A 14,624-nucleotide genomic window follows, 5' to 3' on the forward strand; every position below is an offset into this window, starting at 1 on the left:
TACTTGATTTATCTGCATTTCAAAATTCCTAAAGGGCGGAATTCGATTGAAAAAAAGTAACAAAGAAGTTATATTGGAGTATTTTTGGAATGTCGTACTCAAATTTATTTTTCTATTTCCTCATTTATATGACTACGTTATATCGTCCTTATAAAATATTGATATAGCATATCGTAAGCTTCGGTCTAATAATATTAATAAAACCTACACGCACGTGTACGTGCAAAAATTCACAAGTACAAATCAGATTATTGCACAATATATATTACTTTAAGTATTTATATATTTGTACACAATAATTCTGTAAGATATTCTATATCTTTATAAATAATGAGTCACTCACATGAGTAAGATTTGATGTCACATCGATTATAAAAATATGTATTGTATGAACAAAACCCAAACAAGCATAATGTACATAAATTTAAGTTATGTAAATAGTTGCCTTAGATAAAATATTTATCACAGACGGAGTCGAAAGCTATACAAATCGGAAGAAAATATCAATTCGGACGCCAGTCTTACGAGATAAATATATCTAGCTACATTCTTCGTATGATAACCACTTGCATAACATACCTATAACTTTTTCCCTTGATTGGTGTATTCTCAGTTTCGTTTTATATTCTAGTCTTAGTTACAATACAATATAGGAAGAAAACTTAATTATTGATTTGCATGAATAAACACTGGTGCAATCGGTCCTTATATATTATCATTTAATTATATATTATGCATATTTATATGTATGCATGTATGTACAGCTTTCCTATAGTATCGGAAGAGATAACGAATAATTAAAGTCCAAACTTAATTGCAGCTGACAATGGAACTGACGTTTACATAGTTTCAAAATTTTACATTCCAATAGATCATATTCTTGCACAGAAAGGATACTTGTGTGAAATTTGATCAGATAAAATACGATCAGATCTATTCTTAATGATTTAATTATAATATGTAATATATAAATATATATAATTATAATAAATTATTTTAAAATGCAACATAAAAAATACTAATGCAAACGTGCAATTCAATCAATTAGATCAGATGCAACAAAATTCTCTATAAATAAAGACAGCGATAAAAAAGAAAAGTAGAAAATCTGAGCGACGTGATGTGTTTACGTGATGTTTCGTAGTGGTACTGGAAATTCTCTAATTACAAATCGGTAATACGTTATCTCATCATTCTGCGAAATCTGTCTAATTCAAAAATACTTTCTGATAACCTGAAAAAATTCATTACACGTTGTTAATAAATCGAAGAACTTTCACTTTATTATATAAAAATTAGAAATATAAAGTATCTACCTTCCGAAAGCATTGACCAAAGCAACAATTTCACTTCTTTCTAGGAAGAATAACTTTCGATTAAGGTTATTAAGCGTTGGTTCCCATTTATCAAATTTTCCTGAGAATAATATCTTTAACGCAGTGCCCAGACCATGGATTTGCAGTTTACCCCATAGTTTACACTTGTCACATCCTACGCAATCCATGATACGTGAAATATTTATAAAATGTTGTCTAAATTCTTCCTTCAGCAATCGTGCCTCTGCTCCACCGGTAAACATAACCGTTTCGTTAAAATGAACCGGGAACGATCTAAAATACAGATTGCACGAATAATTTATAATTATTTAATACGTTTTAAGATACATGAAATATCGTAGAATACTTACCTAACAACATTTAAAATATCGTTCATAGCCAATCTTGTATCTTCGTCATCCATTTCGTTACCTGTATAGTATTCTTCTCTTTCCAAGTAAGGCGCAGCTTTGGCTAGAGCTCGCAATTGAAGTAAATAAATAAAATATAGATTTTTCAGCCAATTTGGACCTTCGCCACCTGTTGTTTCAGGAGAAAATCTTCTTTGCAACTCATCCAGGTTGGGACCCCATTGATTGTTAGGTGACACTTGTAAACTGTCTTGTGGGACCAGCAAATACTTTGAACACAAATGGATGTTGATACTGGCATGTAAACCGGATATAACTCGGTAAAAAACTCGTTTTTCTAAACACATTCCTGAAACAATATATTCTCGTTAGGAACAAAAATAAGAATTTAATAATGCTCGATTTAATGTTAAATGTATAATTATTCAATTTTTTACTATCCTATTTTAAAGTGAATTAAAATCATATTTTATGTAAACAATTTAAAAACATAATCTTAAGTTACAACAAAAATAAGCAAGTAAAAATCTATGTAGACATCGTATGAAAAAATATGTGATGTTGACTTATTCCATAGGTTTACATGAAGTTGAAGAAGAATGGAATTGATGAAGTGCATGACTTACCATTCATCTTAGAAGATTGTATAAAAATGTGAGGTGAGTTTTCAGGCCTATGAAAAAAAATAAACTGCTATATAGACTCGAATAAAATTGACACGACAAAAAAAATCATAAGTAACGTTTGATGTAACTGTAATTATATACCTAAAACAATTTTCCATATAAATACACCGCCATATTCTATGTGCACTGGTTCCCTTGTATCCCGTATATCTTTCAGGGTTAAGTAAAAGATCCACGTATTCTCCAGGACTAGATTCTTTTACGCAGAAATTATCTTGGGCATCGTCATGCTGTTGCCATCGTTCGAATTCTTTATAGTTCTCCGAGCTGTAATCAGATTTATACTTTATCTTCAACTTTTTACTTGGTATTAACGTATATCCTGCTAATTACCTAATTGTCGTGTTCAGGAAACCGAGTTCTATATTATGATCTTTTGCACTGTGCCTACAGTCATTAATTTGCGCATCGGCTCTATATTTATCTACTGGATTTTCGTTGAAATGGGTATCTCTTGGAATATCTCCCTTTAAACCTTCAGGAATATCGTCCTACAATAAATTATAGAAGATAGAAAAAAGACAAATGTGATAATGCTTATTTAAAATAATATTTGATATAAAAAAATGCTTACATCTTGGCAAGGTAGCACGTGACAGTAGCGTATAGCGCATTTGCTGTCATCTGCCCAGAACGGACAATCCTGTTTCAAGTTCACTTTGTAAAATCTAAAATAATCTCTGACTAGAAGACTTTGAATTCTCGGATATATTCTCATATTATTAAAATGGTCCACGGCATCGACGTTGCAAGCACAGTCATCCACAGAACCTTTCAGCTGTAATTTTCATTATTTTCTATATAATACAATAAATACAGCATGTATAAAAATATAACAATTACATTAAAATATCTCAACCAAGATATCATCTTTTCATTATAATTATTTTATTAAAAAGCTGTAAATAAATAAAGAGATAATGTAATCTCTAAAACTTTCTCTCCAAGTATGTAAAAGCAAACTCACAAAACATAAATTTGGATCTTAGGAAATAACGTCAAGAATGACGTTCAATACCTTGCAAAAACATTGATCATCTTTCCTGGAGTTACTCCCGAAATAATTTCCGCCTACTTGCAAGTGGAAAAGCAAGATCGCCAGGAGCAGCCGATAGAACATTCTTCCACCAGTCTCGGGATTCATTTCAGCATAGAAAAGCCGCTGATGCGACTGACTTGTCGCGACATTAATCAGACCGTGATAAAAGGCGCAAAGACTGTGCAAATGACAGCGCGGCTGGGGGTTCGCTCAGGCTCAGTTCGCCGTTCTCCTTTCACATCAGTGTCATCAGTACGCCTACGTGCTGAGTGGAGCGTAAACATCAGATGATTCGATCGGATACAAAACAATCTTGCACGTACAACAAGATTACGGGCGATTTGAGAATCTCGTGTATCTCGACCCCCGACTGAGAAAGAACGATAACTGTAAAAAAAAAACCCGCGTAATATGCACGTACGAAAAAAACTGTCTTATTCCCGTGGACGCGACAATATTTTAGGATCTCGAGCTGTCTGTCGTCTCTCGTTACTCGTTACGTCTGCAGCGGGTAATATGACGTGCGCACACGTGCATACACGATACACTTGTGAGATACGTGGAGCACGGATGCGATGCACTACGTGGGATAGGTTGATTCGCGCGAGATAACACGCGTGACAACGCGCGTAGAGCTATCCCTACCATGGAGAGATGCGTTATCGGCTATCCTATCCCATGCGAGATTCCGGAAATGATGAAGAAGGCGATCCTATCATCTAGCGATAATGGAGGATTCACACCGCGTCCGGCGTTCGACCGATAAATCCTTCATAACTAGAGACCTTATAATTAAGAGTCTGGCCATAAGGCGATGTTGTCAAAATCTACACAATTCAGTACATTCACTGTCGCTTTCTCTTTCTTTCTAGCTCCTTCTCGTTTTGTTTCTCTTGTTTTTGACAAAACTTTTGCACGTTGGAGAAAAAAAGAGGAAAGGTAAACGGTGCAATAAGTTCAGTTAAAAAGAACAGACCTATGATTGGTTATCTTTAGGCCGAGTTTCCACTTTCCACTAAGCGCGTCACGCGTCGCGTCATCCATTGCAACCAATCAAAACATCTTATTTTATTACATTATTTGCGACGGGATGTTTAGATTGGTTAACGACAGACGACGCGACGCGTGACGCGCTCAGTGGAAACTCAGCCTTACTCGCGCATGCGCGAGAAAAGCGTCTCGTCCAGCAGCCGGGCAGCAGCATCGGATCGTACCATTTATAACTAATGTAAACACGTGCTGTGTTATTCGAAGTAGACGCACAACGCGGTTTCTCCGCGAGAAAAATTAACAGGAAATCGCAAGTACGACGCATTCGATATGACTGAATAATGGCATGATAATAAAAAGAAGGATTTACGGATTTTGAACGATCTTATTATGCTCGTATGCTGAAACTCGTCACGTTCGTATGGGGTCGTTTCTGCGGTTCGGACGCTAAAATTTACTCCGATGCTCCTAAAATTATACGCTATTACAAATTGATTCGACTGAAAACATTTGGCATATGTCACTTGAATAAAATGAGACGAGCATGATAGTGTGATACAAGAGAGTTGTATTTTTGGTAATACTATCGCGAGTTCGACGAATGATGAATGACGACTGATTTATCACATATATTGATATTACATATTTATCTACTACACGTGTGAAGATATATATTTAAAATAGATATAAAAATAATATACATATATACAGAGAAGCAAGAAATCTTTACAGAAATGGAAGCACCTTGGTTTCCTCGTGTAATTGCTCATCACCCATATATTATTTTACTGGTCGTTTTTACATTTTCTTCGATATGCCTAATTATTCCGCTTACAACCAAAAGGTTTCCAGATTTTTCGGACCCACAAATGGTACGTAGACGCATGAATTACTATTTGTAAGAGTTAAAGGCAAATTCTATACAATTGATATTTTAAACACGGAATATTTATACTACAGGGTTTTGAGGCAAGAGGCACAGTTTTAGCGCAAAGATTGACAGCTTGGAAACATTTAATAGAAGCTTCGAAACCAAGGGGCGACCTTACGGATAATCCTTTAGAATATCAACAATATATACGTGAATCAACTCAACAGGTACACATGATAATATTTTTTTCTTTCAGCTATCCTATATTCTTATTTTCAATTATTCTTATTCTCAGGTATATATTTTGTTTATGTTTATGTAATCAGCTTGATTTAGTAATATTAGTATATGTTGAATAAGTAGCAAAGTGTATTATTAAACTTTTTCTTGATTTTACAGTCTAATGCAAATATGAAAAATCATAGCTTGCCTACTCAGGGTATTCTTAGAAAAAAGCCAAAAGATAAAAATAAACGAAAGGGAAAGAAACATAAGAAAGTGTTAAATAACACAGACTACATAGAATCGAGTAACGAGGAGAAAGATACATGGAAAGAATTACTAGAATTAAAAGATAGGCATAACACAGATATAGAGGATGAAAAGACTCAAGAGAAAGATCATCTAGATAGTGATAATTTTTTCTGCAATTTACCAAGTTCTGCGTACGCTCGTGTTGTGATCACTGTAGAATCAGAAAATAAAAATTTAAATTTATGGTCGATGGATGGTATATTAGCTCAATGTCATATTGATGGCGTACTTCGTGGAAATGTTCACTTTCCATCTTTGTGTCAGACGAAAATCGAGCGCAACGGTGTGGAAAGTCACAAATGTTGTAGAAGTTGGTCGCCAGCTAACTATGTGGCACTTTTATCAAATCGCAGTTCTTGCTTGGGAGTAACGGAGAACGATCTGAGCAGAGTGAAGACACTTTTGCAAAAATGCGCTAAATATTATCATGACCGTCAGTTGTTGCCTAACTGTGCAGAAGACTTTAATTGCCAAAAACACGTGCCAGTCGAATGCTATATGAGAAATGCAGTTTACCATCTGCTACACTATCTTTTGGATGTTAATTTTATTCCGAGCTCTGATAAGGAAGTATGTCTTGTTTCAATATCATCTTGTTTTAACAATAATAGGTATGCTTATTGATTCTAATAATCGGACATTGATCGGATTGTTACAGAAGACAGATCTCAACAGCAAACGAAATTCGACATTGCACTCTGCCATGTTATTTCTTCCAATTGCGGCAAGCTCTGCGACTTTAGATTTTTACAAAGAAATAGACAATGATGATTTAGTGTATGGAAACTTCCGTGTTCAAGGCATGCAACTTGGCCTAAAAAGTATACTGTTTGATCGATTGTTATTGTCTGATTCGAGTTTGGTACTCGGCGGTTTTATCTTCGTTACCCTGTGCATTTGGGCATATACTGGTTCTATAGTGGTGACTACAGCGACAATTTTTGCTGTGGTTTTTAGTCTTGGTATTTCATATGCAATGTATATTCTTGTCTTGGATATTGAGTTCTTTCCTTTTATGAATGTACTGGCCATTGTCGTAGCTGTAGGTCAGTATTCTGGCGTATCAAAATAATTATAAGCAAAATATAAAGATGCTATAAGTATGTACATTATTACAAAAAAATCTCTTTACAGGCATTGGAGCAGATGACGCATTTATTTATTGCAAAATTTGGGAATCTAAAAAACAGAAGAAACTTTCTAATGGCGGATTAGTACGTATGGTACAGGAAACAATGAAACATGCTTTTCCATCTATGTTTGTTACATCGCTTACCACAGCAGTAGCTTTTTTCGCATCAATTGTTAGTAACGTGACTGCTATCAATTGTTTCAGGTACTTAATTTTATTGTATATATGACATTTTTCTATTCTATGTTTAAATGTTCTTAACTTTTATATATCATTGATAAATTTTGTACAGTTTGTTTTCAGGAATGACAGTTATCGCTAATTTCTTCTTGATGGTCACATGGTTACCTGCGTGCGTGGTCGTATCGGAGCATTGTAAATTATCTACTTTATCACCTGTCAATTTTATTACCAGAAAAATTATTCGTCCCGTACGATCTTTGGGAGATAAAGTAACCGTAGGATTCACCACCTTTCTTACTGGATTAGTGCTTCGTTTACGATGGTTTTGGTTACTCAGTTTGGGGATTATAGCAATAGCGTGTGCCAGTGTCGTCTTCCATTATCCAGGTTTACAACTGCCAGATTATATGGATTTTCAATTATTCCATGATGAACATCCATTCGAACGATATGATCTAGTATACTCGCGGAGATTCTGGTTTGAACGATATGAAATGGTGCCTATATTTTACTTATTTACATTTTCAAGATTTATCTGCATCACAACGTATATATTGTATATAACATACTTGATTCGTGCAGGTTGGTGGAGATGGTGAACTTCTACCATTGAGATTTGTATTTGGCATAAAACCAGTTGATAATGGTGATTATCTTAACCCAACTAAAAGGGGGATACTAGATTGGGATGAAACTTTTGATATTTCTAGTCCAATGTCTCAACGATGGCTTGAACAATTTTGCCAAAATTTACGGAGGCAACCTTTTTATCACCATACCATAGGACCTATGTTATCTAACTGCTTCATCGAACCATTACGTAATTGGATGAAAAGGCGTTGTAAGGATCCTGTCGATTCTCACATTGACTATGCTCCATGTTGTGAGAGCAGTAAATTTCCATACGCACCTGATGTTTTGGAACAATGTGCAGCTGAAGCTAGCGTGAGATTACATCGTACGCCTTATTTGTGGATTCAGGATAATCCACCTTATGCAGGTCCAAAATTTGTTAAAGAACCTTTGTTTGCGCAAGCACCAAATGATACGCTTGCGATTAAAGCAAGGCCTAAAATTAAAGCCCTTGTTGTCGAATACGATAGCACATATGCATATAGTCTCTCATTTGGAAATATGGATAAATTTTTTCAAGAGGCAAGTACTATTTACTCGATAACAATTACATGTGCATTAATAATGGTTGCAGAAATTTGAATCTTTGAAGCAAAGTTTAATCCTCTAATTTAATCAGGTTGAAAGTTGGATGCAGAATCAATTACGAACTGCACCTAAAGGAATGAGAGGTGGATGGTTTATCAGCCATCTAGAATTTTATGAGCTTCAACGTACGTTGTATCAAGGAACAATATGGGCAATAGGACTGTCGCTAACTTTGGCTCTGATAGTTTTAGCGCTAGTGACGTTAAATCCTCTTATCAGCCTGTATGCAATTATAGCTATTGGTGCTGTTATAATCGTTACCGTTGCAGTATTAATTCTTCTTGGATGGACACTCAATATTCTAGAAAGTGTTGCAATATCTACAACAATTGGTAAATAACAATGAAAAGACGAATTTAAATTATCTATGAAATTGATAATATTTTTCGACATTTTGTTCCATTAGGTCTTGCTGTAGACTTCAGCTTACATTACGCTGTGAGTTATAAAGCATGTACCTCTGAAAAGAAAATAGACCGAGTAAAAACTGCACTGCAGCAGATGGGTGGACCTACACTTATGGCAGCAATTACTAGTGGAGCTGCAGGCGCTCTAATGTTACCTTCTCATGTATTAGCATATATACAAATCGGTATCTTTTTATTACTCGTGATGACCATTAGTTGGATATATGCGACCTTATTTTTATGCTCGATGTTAGCAATTATAGGACCATCTTCAGGCTTTGCTCAATTTGAATATCCCAGGTAATGAGTTTTTATCATGCAAGGTTTATAACAAATACATTTTAGACTAAAACGATTAAGTATTACAAGATATAAATTATATTATCAATGGTTAATTTATATTTTTTACAGATTGAAAATATTATCAATTTGTTTTTCTAAATATGAGGATGGTGGTGCGGTTGAAACCGACAAAGATAACAATCGAGCGAGGAAAACTTATAAAGGACGAGGAATGCTTTCAGAATCAACTCTAAGCACATCTAGCTCCGTATGTCAATTTCATTGTAGCGAATTGGAAACTCTTGCAGCGAGACCTCCATCGCCATCATTACCACCATCTCCATTATCAACATTACTTCGTTAAAATAATCATTATTTAATTATCAATTATATATGCCATTATCCAGAAATCTCAATTTGCGATCTCATTAATTGTGTAATTTTTGAAGTATAGCTGTATGTTTAAAATAATTTATATGTCACTCTGTGCGTAGGTGTAATATCGTATAATTAATGTGACTGTTGTTGGCTGTGTTCAAATAGTTTTAAGGTCATTACTCACAATCAGATGTCGTCTATCATTTGTTACCTACAGATACATATGTATAATATGTTACACATATGTACAGTACACACACGCAAACGCAAATACACACACACACCCCCACACCAACACGTACAGAGGGCTTCCTAATTAGTAGTACAGATATGTACAATACGATATGTGCAATCAAAAGCATTAATATCGTTTAGTCTGTTTACACTTGGCAATCAATTTCTTTGTAATATTTACGACGTGTATCTTTTCATTTATATAGTTAACAGCCTAGTTCAATCACTTTATTCTGCGATAAACATAAAAGACAGTGAATTGAAATGAAGACTGTGAATGCAAACGCATTGAATAATATCAATGCTCTCAATTGTGCATATGTGTTTATGGCTATGGAAAATTAAATGTTAACTTAAACTATAACTAATAAATATAACATCTCTTTTATATTTCATAAGTTCTAGTTATGAATTTTTGAAGACGTGTTATATGATATATATAGATATATATGAATGTTACTAATGTGACAAATGTTGCTTATATGGATTTAGAATTTCAATTGTAGTTGACATGTTTTTAAAACACATTCACAAATATTATCAGTATTATATAAAAATGAACAATGCAAATGTTATTATAAACGTAATGTTTTGCATTACATATTTATCGATTATTTGTCATATAAATTATGTCATAATAGTAACAATAAAGTAATTTTATATGCAAAATATATATTTCATTCCAATAAAATATTATTTTATTATATTACAGAGTTTGATAACTTCATTATATATTTTGTATATGCATTAAAAATTATATTTGTTCCACATACTTAAATAAAATGACACATTTTAATAAAACAAAACAATTTATTAAAAATTTATAAATTTTTAAGTGTATATTTATTTAAACATTTATTTAAAGGCAATGGGCATAAATAATGTCTCTAATTTCTTCTCAGAATGTTGAAAAAAATTATCCTCCATATTAATCTTGCCGACTTCTCGAATTTCTTATGTACATTCTTCTGGAAGTAGCAATTCCCGAAAACAGTTGACGAAGCGACACTCCTCCTTTGGAAAGCAACGTTCTCGAGAGGCGAGAAGGTTGCAATAAAAAATCATTAGAGATCATGTTCTTTTATTGTAATCGAAAGTAACCGGACTTTTATTTGAAGTCTAGAAGTAGCGATGAGAATGTCGAGAATCGGGATTGTCCCTCAAAATTTCAGCACTTGAACTGAAATAAGTATACATAATATTAGACATTAGATAGAAAAAGTGAAAAGTTGAGAAACATGTGTGTACAAAAAAAAACAAGCCTAATATAATTCGATAAAGTCGGATAAGTCTACGAACGATGAATTGAAATAAGTGCGCGAACTCAAATGACAAACTTCAGGGTGAAGACGACCCCAACTCCGATTAACTGAATTGATGTTTGAACGGCAAACTTCAGAGTGAAGATTACCCTGACTAAATTCTGATTAACTAAATTACAGCTTAATCGAGGTCGTCCTCTCAATTTAATTCAACCGGCAGGTTTCCCTGTGTCCAATAACAAGAAATTCATATTTCTACATTGGTAAAATACCACAAATACGGCTCGATAAAGTTAATCACTCGATTTCAGTCGATTTAACTTAATCGGAATTTAGTCAAGAGAATCTTACGTCGATCGCAACGCCGCGGCCGTGCAGCGGCAAAAGCGCCAAACTGAACTGAACTGAACAGCGGATAAAAGTGGCAGGCCGGCAGGCGTCGCGTCTCCATGGAAACAAATACACAAACAAAGCACATGGCATTCTGTAATTGTGTAATGTCTAATATATATGCTCTTATTTATGGAATGTCAGTTTATCACCTTATAAAATTGTCAGTTATAAAATTGACAAAACATGTAAAAAGTTAAAAAAACCTTTAATCTCAGTTTGAAATATGCAATATATGTATATAGTTGATATAATATTAGATATAAATAGGAAAAAAACCAATATGTAATTCAGTAATTAAGTTGTAAATAAGCTGTAATTAAGCTGTAAAAATCATTATATAAAACGGCAAATGATAAAAGTTTGAATTATGCACGGTTTAAGGTAAAAAATATTTTTATAAGTGGTTATGAAGTATCAACATGTGATTTTTATTTAATATTTGTTATATTTTTATCTTTAATAAATATATATATATTTTTAGAGCTGATCATAAATCTCTTGGAGGACTTGGAATGAGCCGCTGGTTGGAAGCACTTTGGGAACCAAGTGCTGGTTTATTTTGTCTGCCTGGTGGACTTGATATGCTGGATATAAGCGGTGATGGAGATGCTAGACTTATTTGTGCTGATCTAGGACCAGTTGGAAGCGATTCAACAAAGGTACAGTGTATTATAACAAGAAAATGATATGATAACTGTTTGTATATATTATTGAATAATATGTAGTTTAATCGTATCATACAGTAGAACACTAAAAGAAAATTAAGAATTTGGAGAGAAAAAGAGAAAAAAGTGAAATAAATAATTGCATTTGTCTGTAAATTATAGTAGATTATTTTGTATTCGACATGACTTTATAAATCTTAAAGATTAAACTTTTTCAATTAAATTAGAATCAGCAAGTGACACAGAAATATTCATATATTCTCTTTTCTGAATAATTTATATACTATTTTTTTTTATTTTACTCATTTACAATATATTGTTTACTCATATTTTTAGATACGAGTTTATAAAGGAGGTGATCAGATAACTGAGCATAACATGGTAGAACCACCCTGTGGAGTAGTCGGGTTTTATACGGAAAATGGAGAACCTCGATCATCTGTGGTTGCTGTAGGAGCTGGGGCTAGCGTATATATTTTCAAAAATATGAGACCTTTTTTCAAATATTGTCTACCACACATTGATGCCCATCCAAAAGAACGAGAAGTATTTATATTTTGTTGATACAGAAAGTAATAATGTTACAGAGTCGTCTTAAACCAATTTTATGTACGATAATTATATTGTGACACTAATAGTATTTTAATAATTTGACGCAGATTTGGCACAAATGTGGGCTAGATGAGGAATTAAACGTGCTGACTCTCGCGGATGATTTGGAGCTGTTACTGAAAGAACTTGGCGCAACATTTCTCTCTCCTCGTACTTTGAAGTTTCTTTCTTTGGATAATAATTTACGATTGAGTTTCGCAGAGCAGTATAGACGGGTGCCGCTTGTCAAAGCTAATGCTTTAACGGCAATCGCGATAATTCGCAGGGACTTGTGGAACGATCCCGCTAGTAGTTGTCTTATATTAGGGACCGAGGCTGGCGAAGTTCTCGTCTTAGATCCCAGGTATTTTTCTTGCACAATTAAGAAAAAATTCGTTCATGAAATATTTCAGACATATTCTGTACGTATATTATTTAATTGCCATACAGAGCTTTTTCAGTTATGGATAAACATAAGCTGGAGTGGCCACCAACAGCATTTGCCAGTTGCGGCTTATGGACGGGTGACGGTCGCATAATAGTTATTGGAAGAGATGGAAAAATAGGAGCAATTAGGAGGGGAAGTCCTGTGAAACTTTGGGAAACATTGGCCGCGCCCGCGGTAGCTATTTCCGCTCTCACGTCCGAAGGAGCGGCAGTAGCTGTTATGGATGGTACTTTAGTAGGATTTTCAAAAAGAGTACGCTTAAAAAGAATATTTTTATATAACTTCAAATGCTTATGTTAGATTTCTTTCTGATAAATTTCTTACAGGGAATAAAATTGTGGCAGATCAATATTCCTGGTATAATATTAGATCTAGTTAGCTTACCAGTACCGCAAAATGGGCTGTCTTTGTTAGCTGTAAGCACAGTGGGCTATGGAATCCGCATTTATGATGGAAAACATCACGTGGATACAGTGAAAATTATGGAGCCTGTATCTGCTCTTAAGGTATTCCAGTTTTATAACATGGTGTATTACAAAATGACGCAAAATATAAATATAATATATTCTTTTTTTATGAATGCAGTACGGACGTATGGGACAAGAGGAACGGACAATAGCTATGGTCACTGTTGGCGGTGGTTTATGCATGAAAATCCTGAAGCGCACTGCTGACTTTAATACGAACAATTCAGTGTCGAATTTGTCGTCGAATAACACGTCAAAGTTCTCGATACCGAAGAAAACACGATTGTTTGTCGATCAAACGATAAGGGAGAGAGCCGAGGCAAAGAAAATTCATAATACATTTCAGCAAGGCTTTCTCCGCTTACGCTTAACAACGGCCAAACAAGCGTCCGAACATTTAAACGAAAATCAAACATCAGGACCAAATCCTATCACGTTGGAGACAAATGTTCTCGGCTTGGGTCCCAATTACATGATTCGTATTATAGTGACAAATATTTCTGAAGGTTTGTCCCCAGCGGAATTATATATTCTCTGCAGAGCCGAGGACACTGATGTAAATCCTCGTGTGATAGATTTACCCTTGCTACCGAGTGCTGTACCTATACCACTAGCTGTTAGCGCAAACTTAAAGGGTCAAATATCAGGGAAAGTTAAAATATTACTCTGCAAGAAAGCAAATCCAAAACCTTTGGTTGCGACGACCGTAATATTGCCAGCTGCCGAGGAAGATTTTGAAATCTGAAGATCACACGTATTCGAATTGTGATTGAGAGTTGAACCAAGTACAAAATAAAACAAATCATATTTTATTTGATTTAAAATGAATTTTCTTTTATAGATGTCAAATAAATCGAATATTATTGTCTCGTAGATATATGTATCTATAAAACGTAGTAGAGTTATAATATAAATTTTTTTTACACTATTCCTCAAAGAACTATTAATAATTTACAATAAGATACGCAGTACGTTTTCATTTACTTTATTATGTATCTGCAAGTATAATCTTATGAATTAATATATCTTTCGTTTTTCTTGATTGTACATGTTACATTGATTAAGGCAACAAGAAGCTATATTCATATGCATATCAGGTGTGTTGTGTATTAATATAATGTTTTACAAGCATTCTGACTCTCTAACAACTTTCC

General features: G+C 34.1%; 2 protein-coding genes across 2 annotated transcripts; one reads left to right on the forward strand and one right to left on the reverse strand.

The window, feature by feature from the left end:
• Positions 1 to 68: 68 nt before the first annotated feature.
• Positions 69 to 4,070, reverse strand: LOC112461580 (ero1-like protein). The gene is made up of 8 exons (XM_025026872.1): positions 3,392 to 4,070; positions 2,948 to 3,151; positions 2,707 to 2,864; positions 2,455 to 2,640; positions 2,314 to 2,360; positions 1,688 to 2,036; positions 1,317 to 1,610; positions 69 to 1,234 (listed from the first exon to the last, which is right to left on the reverse strand). The coding sequence occupies exons 1-8, from the start codon at positions 3,515 to 3,517 to the stop codon at positions 1,183 to 1,185; spliced, it is 1,416 nt and encodes a 471-aa protein (XP_024882640.1). The 5' UTR covers positions 3,518 to 4,070; the 3' UTR covers positions 69 to 1,182.
• A 546-nt stretch (positions 4,071 to 4,616) lies between these two features.
• Positions 4,617 to 14,398, forward strand: LOC112461579 (protein dispatched-like). The gene is made up of 15 exons (XM_025026871.1): positions 4,617 to 5,274; positions 5,363 to 5,500; positions 5,673 to 6,377; positions 6,466 to 6,853; positions 6,942 to 7,143; positions 7,232 to 7,619; positions 7,705 to 8,277; positions 8,375 to 8,675; positions 8,750 to 9,050; positions 11,781 to 11,958; positions 12,301 to 12,510; positions 12,624 to 12,919; positions 13,006 to 13,255; positions 13,330 to 13,509; positions 13,589 to 14,398. Exons 1-15 carry the CDS (start codon positions 5,137 to 5,139, stop codon positions 14,213 to 14,215), a joined length of 4,875 nt encoding a protein of 1,624 aa, XP_024882639.1. The 5' UTR covers positions 4,617 to 5,136; the 3' UTR covers positions 14,216 to 14,398.
• The last annotated feature ends 226 nt before the right edge of the window (positions 14,399 to 14,624 follow it).

The sequence above is a fragment of the Temnothorax curvispinosus genome, unplaced genomic scaffold, assembly GCF_003070985.1.
Source record: "Temnothorax curvispinosus isolate PA1 unplaced genomic scaffold, ASM307098v1 QBEX01011515.1, whole genome shotgun sequence".
Taxonomy (NCBI): domain Eukaryota; kingdom Metazoa; phylum Arthropoda; class Insecta; order Hymenoptera; family Formicidae; genus Temnothorax; species Temnothorax curvispinosus.